General features: G+C 34.5%; 1 protein-coding gene across 1 annotated transcript in view; it reads left to right on the forward strand.

Moving 5' to 3' along the window:
* Positions 1-18,044, forward strand: part of NPHP1 (nephrocystin 1) — a 29,294-nt gene extending 11,250 nt beyond the window's left edge. The window contains exons 11-20 of the mRNA XM_034427518.3: positions 483-611; positions 1,972-2,046; positions 4,037-4,144; positions 5,229-5,311; positions 9,735-9,811; positions 10,335-10,434; positions 11,665-11,777; positions 14,427-14,500; positions 15,706-15,750; positions 17,543-18,044. Coding sequence (XP_034283409.2) covers positions 483-611; positions 1,972-2,046; positions 4,037-4,144; positions 5,229-5,311; positions 9,735-9,811; positions 10,335-10,434; positions 11,665-11,777; positions 14,427-14,500; positions 15,706-15,750; positions 17,543-17,821 — 1,083 coding nt within the window. The 3' untranslated portion in view covers positions 17,822-18,044. The remainder of the gene's footprint in view (positions 1-482; positions 612-1,971; positions 2,047-4,036; positions 4,145-5,228; positions 5,312-9,734; positions 9,812-10,334; positions 10,435-11,664; positions 11,778-14,426; positions 14,501-15,705; positions 15,751-17,542) is intronic.
* Positions 18,045-21,101: the final 3,057 nt, after the last annotated feature.

The raw sequence follows: 21,101 nt of genomic DNA on the forward strand, positions 1-21,101 counted from the left end.
GAAATTGAAGGAAGGAAGGAAGGAAGGAAGGAAGGAAGGAAGGAAGAAAGGAAGGAAGGAAGGAAGGAAGGAAGGAAGGAGGGAGGGAGGCAGTCAAAGAAATAGTCTGCTGGTTGGAAAGGATGATAAGATGATGATTGGCAACAGAGAGAAGGCTGCCCCGCTTAATTCCAATTTTGCATCTGTCTTTTTTGTCAAAAGGAAAAAGTGGTTCAGTCTTTTAGAAGTGGCAACCAGATGGGCAAAGAGATTCCTTAAACAAGCAATTTCTTCCTGAGCTCCAGTTCCCTAAGTGCTAACTGCATTAATAAAATTACTATTATATTTACAATTAGAGCTAATAGAATTGGTAAGCAAGGAGTGGCTCTATAAGAATATTCTATAAGATTATATGTACATCTTTTAAACACAATAATACAATTAGTCAACACTTCTATTTTTCCAATTATTTTAAATGTTTGGTTCTATTTTATCTGTTTCAGATTCAGCCAAGGCCGACTCGGATATCACTAGTTATGACTTTATGGAACTGCAAAGGCATTCCTTTTCCTGGCATTAGTATACAGGTCCTCAGTAGACATATCCGACTTTGCCTTTTTGATGGCAACCAAGTAAGTTCAACATGTTTACCAGTTTTCCCCATACACGCTGCTGTTAGAATGTTACATTGAGTAGATTTAAGTCTTTCCTTCTATTAGAGTTTTGAGTGACTGATTTGACATTCTTTATACAGTTAAGTATCCATCAAGCGATTCACCTGACTACAAAAATCATTGAAAGGATCTTTCACCACATTATGTTAAATAGGATCCATACTTCTAATTCACTGAACTGATAGAGCAAGCTGATACTCTAAACGAATACTAAAAATAATTGGAGTGTCTTCTTTACTACCACTTCATTATTTTTATTTTTATTACAGATTTTAAAAAAAGGAAGATTAAAAACTATATAAAGTAAGAAAAAGAAATAAAGCAGCAAACTAAAAGTGTAAAAAAGTAAAAAAAAATAAAAATAAAGAAAAAGGATATCCTAAGTAGTTTCCAAACTTCTTTACATCAGTTATAAATACAATTATAAATTTACTTCTTACTCTATGATTATAACATAGCTCTCTTCTTTCTATAATCTGTCCTGGCTAATCATCAAAACTATAAATCATAAATTATTTTTTTTCTGTTTTATGCAAAAAGTTTGTAAGGGGTTTCTAGTCAGCAATAAACACAGATGTCTTTTCTCTGATCAAAGAAGTCAATTTAGCCATCTTGGCAAGTTCCATTAACTTCAACTATTTCTCCATTGTGGTTAATGCCGAGTCTTTTCCATCCTCATGTGTACAATAATCTTGCTGCTCTTATCAAATAGAAAAACAAAGTTCCATACTTTTTTCCAGTTGTTTGTTTATCAATCCCAAATTAAAGCCTTGATTTCAGTTTATTTATTATTTTATTTTATTAAATTTCTATATTAATCTTTAAAATCCTTTAAATTAGTGTATGAATCCAAAATTTTCTGGCTTTTTTACACGTCCACAAACATAAACATGATGTCCTTTCTTTTTCACATTTCCAATATAAATTTATAAATTGTAGACAGTTTCTCCGTTGACATATACCAAGGTACATCATTTTGTAAAAGTTCTCTTTAAAATTGTAACATAATGTAAATTTTAGTCCTTTTGATCACATACTTTCCTATCGATCCATTCAGTTAAAATTTTAAGCCTACTTTATCATACATTTTTTCACTTGTTCTTCTCTTTCAAATTTCAATGAAAGTGTATACATTTTAGCAATTACACGTTCATCATTTGAGTACAAAACTCTGGTCTACTTTAAATCTTTCTAATAACTTTAAATAAGGGACAGCTATATCCCTTTGCCATCAGTTCTTCTCTTGATTTTATCACTTCATTGTTTTTAGATGCACTATTAATTCAGTGGTTCTGCCCCTTGCTTTATCTTATTCTAGATTTTGAGCAACATTCATACTGTAAGAGTTACATGGCAACCAAAAAACCCCAAAACATGGACCTTTTCTCCAAGGGTAAGTATGCAGTATACTATAGATGAATGTGGTAAGGTGTATTTTACCTGCTCAGAGGAATAAGCAAATAATGTAGTATTGTAGTCTGTATTTTATAAATGTTCATATTACTCTCGGATGATAATCCCTCACAAATCTTTATAAAAATATTGATTAGGTTTTATTTCTGATTCAGAAGATGGAAAGCTAAATCATAAAAAAATCACAACTTTATTTCAATATCCAAGATGACTGAGCCTATTATAATATAGATTAATATATGGCATTTAATTATATCATAGCTTATATTATTCAAACCTTAATATCCGAGATATAATTATATAAGATTTGAGATAACAATGGTTGGTTTTTCTAATGTTTTATTCTTGAAAAATAAACAACATAGGTCCGAGTTCACAGTACTGGAAACTGAAATATTTTCTTGGTTAAATGTCTTCTTATTCCATATTTACCACTGGAAAGGAGGAGCAGGCGCAATATCAAAGGGAGGGTGGTTTGATTAAGAAAAACAGCTCAGGGAGTTCCCCTTTCTCAAATGAATGTTTTTTTAAAAGAAATGTGGTTCTCCAATACAGCCCTTAGTAGAACAGATCATTAAACATTTATTTATTGATTTATTGTCTTAAACATTTTTTAAAAACCATTTATGTTTCACCAAATATTATATACTTAAACAGGGTTATTTAACAATGGAACCCTAGGATTCTGTGACAGCTTGATGGGGCCCATCTTTGGGAGACTGTTTTTGTGCATCTTCAGATTACAGTAGTTTTGACTGTGGGCAACTGTGCAGTTAATGCCATGCAGTTTTATTGGCAACGTTTTTGGAAAATGTTTGCCATTGCCTTCTTCCTAGGCCTGAAAAAGTGACTGACCCAAAGTTTCTTACCCAAAGTTTCTTACCTAAATCTGGGGTAGAACTCTATTCCAGTTTCTAGCCTGATACCTTAAAACAAACTGGCTTTCTTTATGACAAACTAAGAACAAAACAAAACAAATAAGCAAAAATCTGCTCTGAACAAGATTGGTTGTACTTAGGTTACACTGAATATCATTGTGAAGGTCTCATTGTTTCGACATTAACCAAACTCTATTATGATCAATCAAGGTCAAATGTTGGACTGACAAGCTGTTGTGTTTTAAATATAAGTCAAGACTTGTTTCCAATGGCATTATGGTTATCATATAAGGTCACGAAAGCACGAATAAATTAAAATAAAATATAATTCATGTGGCAGAAGTGCCCCTCCATACAGAGATTTGACCTTATTTTAGTATTAGCAGGGATGCTTATTAAGAGGCTCAAAAGAGGACTTTTAAAACTTTAGAATTTTGACTTTAGAAATTTCCCCTTGTATTGCCATTATATCTTAGTTTTCCCAAAGCCAATAGATAACCTGTGACCTTGGCCATCTTTTCTGAGAGATTATATCCAGAATTCTTATAAGGTGATGCTTCTGACAGAGGATGTGAGGAACTGGTTTTGAGTTATTTCTCCTTTCTTTTGATATTCTTTGTACCTTCTAAAAATCTGTTCTGAGGGGTTGAGTGTCCCTTCAAAAAAGCTGGAGAGAATGTAATGATGATAACCTTGCAAGCATTTTGGTCAAATATTTTCAGGCGAAAATATTTTACCGTTTCTTGGCATACGGCTACATGCCTTTTTTACTCAGATATATTAAATAGCTTGCATATTTTAAACCTTATTTTGTTAAAAACAACAGTCCTCCCAAAATGAGAGGTTTACTTTAATATTGGCAGCACAATTCTGAAGGGGAGCTACAAAATAGACATTTGAGGATGGGCTGCCGAAAGCTTATCCCTGAGCTGGGCAATTAGCACTAATACCTACATTACAATATGTCAAAAAATGAGTAAAGCCAGGATTTAATTTGATCATTAACTTCTTGAAATGTTTACAAGACAGATTTATACAAAAATTTTAAAATATTTAAAAGAAAAAAGATCATTTTGTTTTGTTTGCTTGTAGGTCAGTGGCATTTTACCATGTATTCTTGATGGTGATTGTTTCATTAGATCCAATAATCCATCTCCAGATATTGGACTATTGTTTGAACTTGGAATCACTTACCACAATGTAAGTCCATGGAGATGACTCAGTGTATGAAACTATTAGCAGACTATGTTGGGTGGAGAAGCGAAAGGATTAGCAAGAAAAGTGTTTGGCATGATAATCCATAGGAATGAAACGAGTAGATTTCAGTATTTTTAAAAATCCACTTCTTTTGGAGCTGATACATTTTAATATGTGTTCTTTGTCATTTTTTTCATGGAATGGTCAACCAGTTTGTTTCTTAGGTGCTTTGTCTTGAGGCTAAACATATTAGACATTAGTGCTTTTAACAGAATAAATAAAAATGATGCAACATGGAATAAGCCTTGATCCATCCTCTAATTAACCAGGGTGATTTGTCCCACAGCCAAACATGGGATTAATCAACGCCCTGACATCTGGTCTAGCTGCTATGTAAACAAAAATTAAGCAATGATAATGACCATCAAGATACCCTCATTACCTCCTTTGTTCTTGTTGATCATGAAATATCAAATATTGTTCATAATGTTTTGTGAAACTACCTGATACTTTGTTATTTCTAGAATGACTAGTCACTTGGGATTGCAGTGAGGTTACAAATAGGTTTGTTTTAAGCATCACAGTCTACATTCCGTACTGGTTTGCTTCACAAAACTCACTATGCAAAAACCAAACAAACCACTTTGTGGCACAATGTGATGAATGAATAGTCTGTCTGAATATGTAGGCTTGATTGCCTTCTTAACAGTAATAGCCAGTAGTCTCCTGAGTAGTTTTTCTCTTTAGTCATGATTTGTTTGCATGGTTAACTGTATTGAATAACAAGCTGGCATTGGTATGTATGATGAGAGAAAATAAAGCCTGTCATTGATTTCTACAAACTTTCTATTTAGGGAGATTGTGAATCTAATATTCAGGGTGGGCATATTTTATATCTTTTGGGGGCAAAAAGATCAGGAAATTGCATTGCTATTTTTAGTGGGGTAATCTGGAAACACTTTAAGGGCTGCTAAATGGGGTGGTGGTTGTAGCCATCAGCAAATAAATATAGGGCAAGTGCTGCCGATTTAAGATTGAATTGTGCCTAATCAAGTTACCTTCTAACTTCATTATCATTCTTTTCTAGTCAACAGGTGAGAGAGGAGAATTAAGTTGTGGCTGGGCATTTCTAAAACTTTTTGATTCAAGTGGATTTCCAATTCCTTCCAAGTAAGTTTTCTTTGTGACGAGTGGAAAAAGGTGGAGCCATAATAAGAAGACAGTTCAGTTGATAAATGTTGTTGGATTTCCTTTTTGTAGTCCTGTGCCAGATGTGATTTTTTTTTTTTTTGCATCAGTTAACCCAGAAATTCCAGTATTCAGAACTGCAAATGTTACAGGTATAAATCACACGTTTATTGCTCATAGGCTTAGTGAGGAACTGAATTGTGCTTTATTTATGTGTCCTGGAATCTCCTAACTAATATTATATACAGGGAGACTTTTGCCCAAGAATGAAGAAAATCCTCAATTGTTTCCTGCTATTAGACTCTGAAATATTTGCAGGTATGCATTTTTCCTTTAAAGAGATCAATGCAACAAATGCTATTTATGAGCAGCAAAAATCTTGGGTGTACAAAGTACATATTGATCTGAAGGTCTCTGGCCATCATGCTACAGACATTATGGCAGGCTTGATAACTGTATACTCACTTCATTTTGGATGGGTTGTTACTTGAAATTAGATTTCCACTATATATTTCTTGTTAAAGAAAGCAGGTAGATTTTGCTAAGGTTTGAACCTGACTAAAAGGGGCAGGATAAGGGAAAGGTTTAGTAAAACTTAAACAGAACTTTCAATTAGAGGTGCAGATAATCCTTGTTTAATGACCATTTGTTCAGTGATCATTCAATATTATAATGGTGCTGAACAAATGGCAGGTATGATCATTTATTATGACCGGGAGTAATGGCTGTTGCTTTGTTCCATGTTCATGTGATCGAAATTTGGGTGCTTGAAAGTCTATCCACATTTATGACAGTGTGTGCTTTAACTCCTGCTACCTGCCTATCAGTCCCCCACAGCATTTCTGCCTTTTGGCTGTCTTGCAGACTGCTACCCCTGTGGCCCACAGTGCTTTTATCTCTTAGCCAGCTGATCCCTGTACATTAAAAACAGATCTAGGACAGCTAGTTCCCTTATTTCTGTTTCAGTCTTTTGGGAAATGAAGTGAACAAGATGACAGAGGAATTTTCGTTGAGATGATTTTTCAGCAAATACGTAGGCATTAGCCCAGGAGTGGGTTCTACTTACTTTTACTACCAGTTCGCAACGGGATCACGTGCGCACACTCTCTTCACTCGCACACCTTGCTTCTGCGCATGCGCAGATCGCTTCTGATGATGTCAGGGTCAGTGGGCGGAGCCTCCCGCCAGTTTTACTACCAGTTCTATAGAACCAATCCAAACCGGGGTCAACCCACCACTGCATTAGCCTTTTATGATAAACCAAATCAGGAAACATTTGCCACAAGAAATAATAGAATTCTATTGGTATGAGTTATAATAAAAGATTCTTCACACCTGACAGCATTTCTCCTTTTCCCCCTCTTATACCAAAAAAAAAAGTAAAGTTGGGTAATCTTGAGTTTTTTTCTCATGTTTTCCTGTTTTCCTGGTCTAAGTTCCTGTTTCCTTTCATACTCTTCAAGGCTATTTCCGTACTTCTCTATACTAGATAGTTGAAGTTTCCCATTATTACTGTGTCTTCTGGTTGAAACATCTATAATCTAGTCCAGAAAGACATCATTCAGATTTTTTGTTGGCATAGCTCTAGTGCACTCTGTCTTGATACGAAATCAGGACAACAGATAAGTGGTTCAATCCATTGTGTTGCCATCTGTCACTTCCTCTTGTTCACTGCAGAACAGGAATCCATTTCTGGCAGATCTTAGTAATTTTCTTTAGACATTGCTGCTTATAGCAGCTGCTGTTCACCCAGAGTTCTAGAATCATCAGCAATGGGAAGTCTCTGACTTCTGTTCTGAAGGTCCACAGAAAAGTTCTACTTGGCAGCTTGGTGCTTTGTGTTATGTTCCTCCAATCCCCCCCCCCATTTTACCTTTTCTGTCTCCTGTATAGTTTCTTTGTAGTATTGCCCCTGTTCATATCCCTCTGCAGCTTGAGACCAGTTCCCTCCATCTCCATCATCATCTTTGACTTTTTCCACTGAGCTCTTAACCAAGTTCTATTTGCTCCTCTTTGTCACTCACTTAATGATGCTTTATATATACAATTTTCCTTTGTCAAGAGATATGAAGATGACTGATACATCAGAATGCAGTCCTATGTTTTCTTCTGACAAACCTCATTAAACCAGCTTTACTCAAATTGATCTAGTATTCTTTTACATTCAATATAATTATAGCACACATTCACACACCCCAAAACTGACTAATTCTTCTTCATTATTTCCTTTTCCCACCCAAATATGATGATGGTTTCTGCATTCCATGAACTCAGTCCAGGGAAATTGCCATACCAGAGATCTCTGAGCTAGGCTTGGCTATTGCAGCAAAAGACATTCTTTCTAAGGCTTGTGCTAAACAAGTGTTGCATGGTCTGGTTTTAATGTCATGTGATAGGCATGCAGCCCTTTAATAGTTTCTAAGGGTGTTAAGCTTGCTAATCTTGCTTGAAAGATGTTAAAATAATACAGTTTGAAAACATGCCAATGGAAATACATAATAATTTCCTTATTTTTAGAGTTTCCTGTATTATTGTTTTATACCTAATTTTTAATATTATTGCCTGCAGTCATAAATAAAACTTTCCTTTGTATTACGCAATGTTTTTTGATATACAGGAACAATCTGTCCTATCAATTGTTCTAATAATGGAGGTCTGCCTTGAAGTCTGTAAACATTGTTGTTAATTTTTATTACATTCTTCAGTTTAGACATCTCTAAGTTACATTCCTATGCTACAGGGATTACATTTTCCCATTGCTGGGAAAAGAAATTCTGTGTTCTATGATCTTGCTTCCAGGTAGCACACAATAGAAGTTATATATTTTGATTATGTATTTTGGTGTGAAAAAAGCCTATATTACAATCAAACATTTTAGATTATTTTATTTATATATATTTAGTTAGTATGGGCTTCTCTGGGAGAAAGAACAGTATGCAGATAAATATAATATTTGTGGTATGCCATATTGATAGTTTCTAGGAAAATGAGATGGTCATTTTCATTTAGAGTCTAAAAGTAATGTTTGCCATGTGGTCCCTTGACAAAGAACTGAAGTCCTAGCCTAGGGGTGTCAAACTGGCGGCCCGCAGACCAGATGTTCAGGCACAGGCTATGCCCACCCCAGCTCCCGAAGGGGAAAAATGTCACAATACATCATGTGATGGCAACGTGATGCCGTGAGTTTGACACTTGTGTCTTAGCCCAAAACAAGTCCAGGATTCTGCCTGTGGATGCCCAATACCTATGACATCAATGAATTTTTCTTGCTCTAGATCATGTGCTTCCTAGAAAAGCACTGCTGTATAAGTGTTGATGTATAGTTTTATACACCACTGAGCCATGGTGGTGCAGTGATTAGAATGCAGTATTGCAGGCTAACTCTGTCCACTGCCAAGAGTTTGAACCTGACTGGCTCAAGGTTGACTCAGCCTTCCCTCCTTCCAAGGTTGATAAAATGAGGACCCAGATTGTTAGGTGTAATATGCTGTCTCTGTAAACAGCTCAGAGAATGCTGTAAAAGCACTATGCAGCAGTACATAGGTCTATAAGGTTTCCTTTGTCACAACCAACCTGATATTTTCAAACCTAGTTTTTTTTAACCCACGGATGTTTTATAAAAAAGAAGATAATAAGATTAGTTATTTCTGTTCAAATAGCACATAAATAAATAGACTAGAATAGAATTAAAAAAACAGAAATAATTTAGTTCAAAAGAGCTTTGCCTTAAATGTCACTCATAAATGCACCTAGGGTATATATATGATATCAGAGATACCTTTCAAGATTCAACTGGTGATTCAGGGCATGATTTAGAGAACTGTGCAGGTATTGCATGCCAAGTAGAAACGTCAGTGTAAAAATTACTTTGGAAATGAAAAAGTGGCTTAAATCCACCTTTTTGAGTTCAATGTGACTGTGACAGGCTTTAAAAATGAAATATTACACTTGGGTAGAGCCTTTCCTAAACAGAGAAGACAGTGGGATACAGAGGCATGGGAGATTTCTGAAAATCAAGTTCAGATAGCTATTGTGAGTGAGAGCACTACCTAGATTTTAGGAATCTCCTTTTTCTCTCATTGTCCCAAGGAAGCTCTGGTCTGCCAAGGGAAGGATACGATAGTTTAATTTTGTGTGTGATACAACGTATCTGGAAGAGAATATTATATGGATACATAAAAGAGATTTTAAAAATTAAAAGTCTTTGCTATAATTAGGGTAATTGTGTTTATGGAATCTTCAAGTATATGCCAACATAATTCATTAAGTCTTACTAGTGCAAGAAAAAAAACCATCATTTCCCCCCTGTAATTTCAATCCTATGCTAATTCAGAAGAAATGTAAGTTACAGAAGTATTACTTAATATTTCCCTGTATTATGTATCTTTATTTAAATGTTTTGCAGAACATATGAGCTGTTTTTGAATGGTGGGACTCCATACGAAAAAAGGGTAGAAGTGGACCCATCAATTTCAAGGAGAGGTATAATTTATTTTATAACAAAATAAAAAAGCAAATGAAAGGTCTCAGTTTACACAGTCAGAAATCCTATTGTGTTTTATTGTTAGCTTTGGAAATATTAAATGTGGCAGTAAGCATGTACAAAACTCTCTGCCAGTTGTACATAATGTAATGCTGTACATTAACAGCAAGAAATATTGGTGATAAAAAAAGAAAATTATTATTGAAATAAATAGAACCACTTGTAAAGAGTAGATGAAAATGCAAAGTTATGTCAAGTAGCAAAAACCACAAAGAAAAAAATGATTTAAAGTTATTTCTTGAAAGAGAATAGCATTATGATATGTTTGTGAGGGTATTCTATCTATAGATATAAAAGGAGCTGAAACAGGTGACTAGAATAATTTAAAAAAACAATACAGGCCTGAAGATAATGAAATCAGAATAAAATATGTTACTAGGTTGAGAAATTGCTGAAAACAGGGAAAAGAACCTATTTATGGGTCAGTATGTTTGACTGTATGTATTATTTCTTTTACTAAAGCCAGCAGCAATGTTTTTCAACATATGATAACACTGAGGAAGCAGCCACAACTTCTAGTTAAACTGAGGTCTATTAGCACAAGATCGAAAGGCATACTGAAGTAAGTGAGCACTAGTTATTTTGTGTCTCACCTTTTACTGTGCAAATGGATACCTATGTTTTGCCTACAATATCACACCTTCAAAATCAGTTTTGGGATTTTTTTCAGATCATGTTGAAAGTCTCATAACTTGAAATAAAGCTCTACAGTGAATGTAATTGTCTCTATTACATATAAAATACTAAATGTCTTGTCATCAAATGTCAACTGTCTCAAAGTTACTAAATGTACAAAAGCAATTAAAATGTGCAAATTAAACAATTAAAATATTCAATAGTGATTCATGAGTGTAGTATCACTCTCTGTTTCTTAAAGTAGCCTGTTTTTTTCCTAGCTTCTGCTAACTCTGAAAAATGGTGCTGTTGTTTTAATAGTTGTACTAACTTTTAGTAGTGGGGATATCTTAAAGCAATATCAGCTATTTATGTTCCTTTAAGGAATAACAGAAAAGGGTTATGTTTTCACTAAGTATTAAATACTTCTTCCAAATTTCTTCCAAAGTGTGTACAGCCCTAATAAATGGTGCCATCAAACAATAGTGGAAAAAGAATGAAGTATCTCAAATTGTGAACCAGAAGAAAAAATAGAGGAAGCTACCATGATAAAATTAGGCCAAATTAGTATAATACAGAAAAAGCGACAGTGTTTAATTAATCAATTTAATTGAATAATTAAAACATTTTAATAAAAAGTGTCCTTAGTAAATAGATTTTCATATTTACAGTTCTAAGCAAATATGCACAAGAACAAAATGCCCTTCTTAGGTTAGATGACATGTGTCGCTCTGAGGGAGATGATTGGTCCCTAAATATGTCAAACAAAATAAAATATAGAAATCTAATTTCTTTTAATAAACAATATTAGTCTGATGAGGTTTGATGACAGCTTTTCTCATGCACAAGAAATTAAACATCTTGAAAGAAATGTTAATGTTACCTACCTTATTGGGAGCAGAATGCTTATATTTTTCAAAAGGTAGTTTAGAAAAAAGTATTATATTATAGTTAGATCTTGATTAATAGAACTGCTTTGGAATTGTCTATAAATTAAAAGGACTTTTTAAAAGTTGAATTTGTTGTTTTTATGTTTAATGCCAAAATTACTAAATGATTGCCATAGCAATAATTCAGATCTAGTCAGAAAAAAATATTTATATTATGATATGCCCAAAAGTCACTTGAGATTATACCTGAAATGAATGTTGCATTTTCTTTTCATTTTTTAAACCAGCCTATTACCAGAAGTATTAATTGGCAGCATGTGCTATATGCATCTTATATTGTTTTATCGTCAGATCCTTGGCGATGTACTCTTGAAAGACAGACCAAATGTGCAACATGCAGGTAAGAGTTGCAGCTTTGAAGAGCAGAAAATACAGCAAATACTTTCAGTACTCGGGCTTGGATTGGAGTTGCTTCCATGTTAAAAAGATGTCCCAGTGATATTTCATGCAGTCTCATAAAACATGTTTCTTTTGCTTTCAGTTGGTTAGGGTCCTTTATTTTTTAATGTTGTAACTGTAATGTTATACAGTTGTGACTGTAACAGTACCTCAGCTAGGAATTTACCAAATATATTGTGTTTGTTGAATACTATGTTTGGTTCTATGCATAATACAGATTGTGGCTGGATTGCTTGAAGTGGGTCTTGGCCTCTGGCTGAACTGAAGCCCAGAACTTTTAAATTGTTCTGGGTTTCCTTTGAAAAATGCCGGGGTGATGGTGGTGTCATGTGTGGGTGTTGTGTCTCATTTCCACTTTTTCCTCTGCATGACCTGTGCAGCAACTCACCTGCTTGATCTGCCCAATGCCTTGCCACTCTGCTAAAATTCAAGCACAACATACCTGGTTGGCTCCTCCATCCCATCTCACTCTTCTTAGCATCTTTGTTCCTTGTAGCTGCTATGGATGATGTTGCATTTTTCCCAGAGTCTCCCATCCCAGAGCACATTTTTTTTCTAGAACATGATTGTTTTGAGTCTGTGCTGAACCCAAACATGTATTTCAAGTCGGTGCCTGGACCAAATATGCATCTTACAGTCTGGATGAGGACCACCCAATAATTACGGTGTTCTGTCCAGAAATATCTTTTCCTTCTTTTTTTTTTCTGTTTGAAATCCATTTTTGGTATGATAATGATAATGTAAAATGAAATGAATTTATTTTTCTTGAATTTATTTTTTAAAAATGGCCGTATTAAGGTAAGTGTAGTTAGAAATACTGAGACCAAAAAAAATAATACCTGCCCTTCTTCTAAACTGTATAACTTGTCTTTCTTGCCCACGGATTCAGCATTTATTATGCAAGGTGCCATTTTTGGCAGGGGAGGGATTTGTTTTTGCAAGTTGAGAGTTTCTTTTAATTCTGTAGCAACTCTTTCATCATCTTTTCTTTTCACAGAACTACAAGTATGAAATATTACATATGTCAGTATTGTTCTTATTTTACCAGCTGCTGTTATTTTGGTGAACAAACTTAGATATATTGCAATAAAGTCAACTATAATGTACCACCAATTCTTTACATAGGGTCAGCATTTGAATGATGGGATGGGTTCTTTTGCTTAATGCAGGGGAGTCAAACTGTTGGCCCATGGTCTGGATGCATCACAGACAGGCCACACCCACCCTGGTTCCGCAAAGGCAAAAAATGTCGTGATACGTCACGTAATGTCACATGACGCAATCAAGTTTAACAGCTGTGGGTTTAATGGGAGGATGGGATGCATTAACACCTTGTGAGGAAGAAAAACTATGACCAATATTGCATTTTACAGCTAATTCTGGAAAATTAATTAAATCCATGAATAGGTTGAGATTTAATCCCATGTTTTATTGTTTTTGCTTAGAATAAAATTTCTGATTTTAACTTCAAAATGCACTTTTTTATGTCACCTAAAGTTGCATAAAGTTACTCTAGAACAGGGGTGTCAAACTGGTGGCCTGCGGGCTGGATACGTCACGCTCAGGCCACACCCACCCCAGCTCTGTGAAGGGGAAAAACATCACGAAACATCACGTAACAGCAATGTTATGTGAGTTTGACACCTGTGCCACAGCACCAACAAATTACAGCCAGTGACTGCAGCTTATGAATAGAAATCACTCATTCAATTTACCTGCTTAGCCTAGTAAGAATTGTCAATATTTGCTGTTTTGTTTTTTATATTAGGAGGGGTGACTTTCTCTTTTTGATCTCATGTGTCTTGTATATAATATGTCTTCAGTTATGGGTCAATCCTATCTAATTTCCATCCATCTGTTATTAATTTTTTAGATAATATTTCCCAACATACTCAGTGTTATGCAGCTTTTTAAAAAATATCAGTAATTTTATAAGTAACTGTGTTAATAAAATATAGGCTACAAATGCTTGGATATATTTTTTAAATTAAGAATTATTTGAAAAAGTGCAGATGCTAAAGGATAATGGTTTTCCTATTAATCAAGAACTATAAATAAGATTATTCAAATGAAATTCATTCATTCAATAGAATTAGGCAGCCCACTTAGTGACATACTAGTAGCCTTTGGCTTATGTCCATTTGTTCAGCAACTGTTCAAAATTATGGTGGCACTGAAAAAAATGGACATACAATTGGTCCTGAAGTTCAAGCTCTCATAGCACTCTTGTGGTCATGTGATCACGATGCAGATGTTTGTATGTCCATTATATAATTGCAGGGAGCTACAAATGATTATAACCTTCCCACAAGCAAAGTCAATGGGGAAGCTAAGCAGGGAAGGTTACAAGTTGCTCTGGTAAGTCGTTCCCCCTTACAGCATATCTTTCCACCTGTATGTAGTCTCTGCTGACCCTCCCAGGCCCTCCCTGGTCTTCCTCAGTGCACATATAGCCTGTGCTGGGTTTGCAAGGACTGCTTGTATAAGGATAATGCTTATAGTTTTCTTTAAATTTCTTCTGTCATATATGCAGTAAAATGTCACTGAAACAGCCATATGAATATGTTATATGTTTTGGTTCCCCTTGCAGATTTGATCAGCAATCCAATTTTGGCAACTTTTCCTAAACTCATGGAACAACCTGATATTATGGATGCACTTAGGGTGGGTAAAATGCTAAATCTGAAAATAGAATTCAGATTAAATGTATCGTTCAACATGACAGGTTTCAGTTCCTTTACATATTTCTATCAACAGTTCTTCTAAGACACAACTCCTATGGTATTAAATTTCAAGAAATATTATAGAAGTAAAGTATATAGAAGTTGAAGGAAAATGCCTGAAGAATTTAGAAAGGTTGGCTTAAGAGGGGCTGGAATTCAACAATAGGGTATGGCTTGTTCAAATGAAAGCTCTGAAATTTTTAAATTTTGAGTATTTCATTATAGCAGGAATGATTTCTGATAACTTCTCAATGATATAAATTGAATATGAATATAAATATTGTTTCCAGTGAGAAAAATCTGGAAAAATGCATCTGCCTAGCTGGAGTAAGAATAGAATAGAGGGTGTATTTTGATAGCGCTCCAATATTGGAAAGAGTATCCTAGATGCGAAAACAATAATTTAATAATTTATTTATATGCTGTCCAATTCTCAGTGATTCAGTTACATTCAAAATGGTACACTTATTGATGAAAAGAAATGCAGTCTACGAAGATTACCACTAAAATAGAAATTGATTTTTAAATTTTTTTTTGAAGAGTTCTGTAATGCAGTTTTTCAGGAGAGATAGAAGGACTGGTAGAAATCACTTTCTACTTTGATATAACAGAAGTATGTAACAGATATTTCTCATTGATGGAATTTTGTTGATAAGAACTATAGATCTCTCTTTTTTTAAAAAAAGGAAAATATCAGTGGATTAGAATTCAAAAAACAGTTTTGAATAATAATTTGAGGAACTATACTCACCTCATATCTGTTATAGTAAATCAGAAAGTAGGGCCTTTTCTTTCTTTGAGCTTTTCAGAAGGTTTTGGAATAGCATGTTTCTTTCAGGATTTGAAACTCCTGTGATAACCCCCAACTTTCTGTTGGTGTAATGCAAAAAACAACAAACCACAAAGAATTACATATCCACAGTCCTTTTAATTCCTCTGTATTGATATACAAACACTGAAAATTTGACAACTGAGGACCCGGTTTGTGGGGGCAATAAGCTGACTTTGTATAAAATATACAAAAGTATGAAGGCTATTGCTTAACACATTGTAAGCCGCCCTGAGTCTCCGGAGAACGGCGACATAAAAATAAATAAATAAATAAATAAAAACTGTTTATAAAATTTTGAAATTTATTATTTTTAGAGTTCCTGGGCAGAGAAAGAAAGTACCCTGAAGAGATCAGAAAAGGTAAGCTTTTTCAATAGGAAGCCAATACTTTAAAGATATAATGAAATTGTGATCCTATGTCTCTTTGGGTTAGGGTTAGGGTTTAGTTTTTCAATTTTTTGAATTTGAAATTTGATTTAATGTTTTGAGAAAATTGAAGCAGAAAGAATATAAGTAAGAAAAATATTGAGTATGTGAAAGACAGGAAATAAAATATGGTTTATTATTCCTGTTGGACTTTGAATTGAACATGTTTAGTTAGCACAATATTAATCACTGACAAAATTATAAACAGTAACAGTACATTAGATCAACACTGAAAGTTATAAATCAGAATAATAAAATGTGGGTTTTCTATAGAAAACCCACATTTCAGATCCAAGAATCATTTCCAATTAGAATTAAATTCTGCATCAGGTTTACTTTTTATGTAAGAAGCTAATCTGGGCTTCAAAGCAAACTTCCACAATTTAATTAGGCCTTTTTCCGAAGAGTAAGTCAAAGGTCTTTTGCATATAAAAAGCATATAAATTTCTTTTAACTATTTGCATATACAATACTAATTCTGTGTATTTTAAAGGGACATACGGTTTAGTGAAATATAATAACATCTCAGGTTACAATTGAATTATGACTTTATCTTTTAATTTGTTCCTTACAATTGTATTTTCCATATTGTTCAGTTTTACAACACAGCAATAACATAAAAAGAGATCCAGACTTGGGTACATTTCTAGCATTTTCTAGAAAAATAATTTCAGAAAGTCCTTGACCATTTATTTAAACACTTCTCAAAGTTACTTAAAAAGTGTGAAAGTGATCTAGGACCTATCCCTGAAGTTATGACTGTTGCACAATCTCTGCAGTATGAGATCGCAATTCAGGCACTTGGCAACTAGCTTGCATTTATGACCAATTGCAACATCCTGTGGCCCCATGATTGCAATTTGTGATCTTCCCTGCTAGTTTACAACAAACATCATCCATTGGGAAGGCCAACTTTGCTTAACAACTGTGTGATTTCTTTAATGACTGCAGTAAAAATAGTTTTAAACTCAGGTTTGGTCACATTCTGACTCGCTTAACAACCGCATCTCTTAGTGACTAAAATTCTGGTCCCAGTTGTTGTCATAAGTTAAGGACTATTTGCATTCATTTTAGCAATTAAGAGTTGAATAATATCGAACAGTAGAATGTATCAATTCTAAGTATAATGTTCCAAGTAAATTTAATATTTAGTATTTATTGATCCAATAACCTGACACAGAACATATTGTTTATAACATCAGCAATGTTAAAGTGTTTCTATGCTGAACAATTATAAGAACAATATCAACATCAAATAATTTCTATGTGTGCTTTTGTGTAATTAGTTTAATTCACAATATTCTATTATCTTGGTGAGTTGAATGGTTGAAGTGAGTTGAATAGTTGAAGTTGTTGTAATGTCAGTAAAAATGAAGGAGGAGAAAAAGGTTATTCTTGTCTTATTGTAATTTAATTTACTACATTTAGTAAATTAATTCATTCCTATTCACATTTCAAAAACTGGGTCATTAAGGATAATTTATCTTTCCTTTGTCATTTGTCAGCACTAGCCAGTTTTTATAGGTGTAAACTTGAAAAAAGTACAAGGCCTGTTTTTCATTGAGTTTTCAAACATTTATGTAATATATAATATAAAAATGGGTAATTTCTAATGTAGTATCATCAGATAAAGAATGATGATTTTAATGCAAAAAAGATAAAGTTTTAGGGTGCCATTGGGGAACAGTACATTTTAAATATTCTGCTTCCTCTTCCTCCTAATTAGAGAGACGGTGAATTTCTGAAATCAGTGTTTATCCTGGTGTACCATGACACCGTCTATCCACTTCTTCAGTCTGTGTCACTCCCAGAATACAAGTGGGCAGAAGAAGAATCTGAAGGCACTCGCTGGCGAATAATAGCTGAATTCCTGAAGAAAAACCGAGAAAGAGGGGGCAGTCTATCTTCTCTACTATCGTTGGAAAGCCCTCACAAAGCTTTCGATGTCATGGAAACTGCATATGACTTTTTAGGAGAGGCTAGAAAAAATAGTCCTCTAATATGAAAGACATTTGTGGCTATTCATCTACCAATTGCCAAGCCAACACAAACTAATTAAATAGAACTGATAATGAGTTCCAAAATGTTGTATTTTTATCATTTGATTAAAACTTTTATACCAAATTCATAAATGCAATGTATTGATAAACTTTTTTAAAAAAAATAACTATCATGTTGGTTATTGATTTGTATATTTATGACGAAAGTAAATGCATCCTAAAGATTAATCGTGTTTTTATCTTTTTTCATGGAGTCATTTTCCTGTTTCCTTTTTATTTCTTTACATTAAGCAAATTTCATTTGATGAATGTTGGTATCTAAACAACTAACTAACATTGAATGTGAGACAAATGAGTAATGTCAGAAATTATAGTAAATCTTAAGAATCACTTTAAATAAATATCAAAATTGAATCTGATATCTGATAATTGAAATAAATATCAGAACTGAATTGAACAGACATTGCTTTGAACATATATGAACTGAACATGTCTATAACATAAATGTTTATGATGATTAGTAAATGGATTTAATTGAACATTATGTTTAATCACTGGCAAAGTCTGAAAAATGCAAGAGTGTGGCATTTATTAATATCACTGTTGTGGAATGTTAAGAATAGGTAGGAATGTCTCTATTGTAAAAGAAATGTCAGTTTATCCTAAAGTTTGAATTATTTAGGTATGCATGCCAGATTCAAAGCTTTGTCAGATCCATATTGTGCTGATATCCTGAATAATGAGCCAAAGGTAATTTGTTCCATTTTTGCCAACATGTGACCGAAAGTTCTCTTGGGATTTGTATCTTTGGGATCTACAGTTCCACAATTTACACAGAAAGTTCTAACTTAACGACTGCCTCATATAGTGACCATTACAGTAGTGATGAAAAAGTAACTTTGTGGCCAATTCTTGTATTTTTGACCTTCATATATATGTAAAGCAAAGGAAAACTGAAGTAAGATCATATAGTGGCTGCTTTGTTTAATGACCAATTTGCCATCCCAATTGTGGCTGGTAAATGAGAACTACCTATATTCCCATTGCTTTTTGCTTGGTAGGATGGAAGTAGACTTGATTGAGATTTATGTTGCTAAGTTAGTACTTCAGTGGGGCTTATCAACATCTTTTGTTTTTTTATTGTTGCCAGGCAATATTCTCCAGAATGATAAGCAAAGATACTGGTGTAGCCTTTTGAGAATGGAATGAGACTAGTTTGCAGTGTGGGCCACCTCACAAAGTCTCCCACATGGTGTGGAATTCAACTTTTCACAAATGGAAGTTCAGTGTGCATAGGGCTTTCTTCTTGTTTTTGCTTGAAGGCTTGCAAGCATTTTTGAAAGCTGTGTCAGAATTTGAAAGACCCAATGGAATACATCTTGAAGCACATCTTGAAGGTTTAGAGCAGCAGTCCCCAATCTTTCTGGCTGGGCAGCCGGGCAGGGGGTGGGATGGTGGAAGAGAGGAATGGAACTGTGCAGGGGCAGGCGTGAGCATGCCCAGCTCCATTTATGCAAGTGATGCTGCAAGTGTAAGTGTCTGCCACTTGTGGAGTCCAGTTCTGAATAGGATGCTGCCTGGTAGTGGGCCGTGGCCCAGGGGTTGGGGACCCTTGGTTTGAAGGAGAGAGGGGAAATGGCTTCATTTTCATTATCTACCTATATAAACTACTTCTTTCAGAAACTCACCCTTGGATTTTGCCCTGAACTCCAGGTACAGATCTCACAAAATTAAATGATAATTGCCTTTCTTAATTTGCATTATGATCTCGAAGCAGAAATATAGCTGTAGAGAAGAAACTGGTTCAACAAGGCTAGCTAGAAGTACTCATATTTTTGGATGTGTTCCCAATCAATTAACAGCAAGACAATGGAATCAGTTCAACCAAACATGTTGGTGCTGCGCTTAAAATAGTTAGAAAATAGGTTGCTGTTAAATTAATAGGCTTACATTCCTTGCCTCAAACTACAAAGTTAAAATATGTGTATAATCAAACATACTTTAGGCTAAGCACTTTACTGTGTATATGTCTTCCTCTCAGACCAGGAACATGTAGAAAATGAACATATTTTTTCTCTGTATGGGTGTGTCTGTATATATTTATTGAAGAGAAGCATAATTTCTAATGTGCTAATGCAAAACATCCATTCTGGGTGTATCTTTGTATACGGAAATTCAGAGGCTTGTAAACAGTTACAACAAAGTAGTACAAAGAGCCTGTAGTACAGTGGACTAAAGCACTGTTATTAACATCTGCTGCTTGCAATTACTGCAAGTTCAAATCTCACCAGGCTCAAGGTTGACTCAGCCTTCCATCCTTTCAAAGGTAGGTGAAATGAGGACCCAGATTGTGGGGGCAATAAGATGACTTTGTATAAATATATAAAAGTATGAAGGCTATTGCTTAATGCATTGTAAGCCGCCCTGAGTCTCCGGAGAAGGGCGGCATATAAATTAAAGCAAAAAAAAAAAAAAAAGTAGATTTATAGAATGTTTACATCTGATGAGTAAAAATGAAGCACATCTCATTTTATTTCAAATGTTTATACTATTCTCAAAAATATAGAAGAATGGTACCTGAACTAATGTGCTCCAGCCAATAAACCAAACCTCATAGCAATCCTTGTTTAGTATGTAGTTACTAGGCTTTCACTATGAACTATCCCAAGGAGAAAATGCTCAGAAACATGAAAGAATGTGCTGAAACAAAATAACATAAACTGTTTCACTTCTTGGCATGAGGTTCAATTTCATTTGCACTAGAGTTAAAAACACGCTTTTGATCAGCAATGTGAGGACAGTAACTAGGGGGGAAAACAACCAAGTCTCTATTACCAAAATACTGTACTATGGTTCAGTAACCAGTTCAGTTCAGTTTCCCTTTGGGAAAGATTGTACAAGTGAAATTGTATGTTTCATGGTTCTTATACAATGCATTCCTGTGCCCACTTGGTTGCATCTTCTTACTTTGCATTAGTTGAAGGATTGGAGAAAGATGCTCAAATGCAGTACAAATTAATTTCCCTGTTACTTCCTGCTCCTCATTAAAAAGAAAGGCCATGTAAGTGCCAAAGACAGGTTGCATTCTTTAGAACAGTGAATACATGTATTCAAAGCTAGTGCTGACAATCAGTTCCTGAAGCCATATGATTGTTCCTCAAGAACATACCCCATGTATTAATTTCTGAACAAAACAACAAAACAGGCATCAATTCCACAGCAGGTTTTAGATTCTTCCTTTTTCTGCCTGTTCTCTATTGCTGTTCTCTATTGCTACCCCTCCCT

Source organism: Pantherophis guttatus, chromosome 1 (assembly GCF_059756535.1).
Source record: "Pantherophis guttatus breed Tessera chromosome 1, ASM5975653v1, whole genome shotgun sequence".
Taxonomy (NCBI): Eukaryota; Metazoa; Chordata; class Lepidosauria; order Squamata; family Colubridae; genus Pantherophis; species Pantherophis guttatus.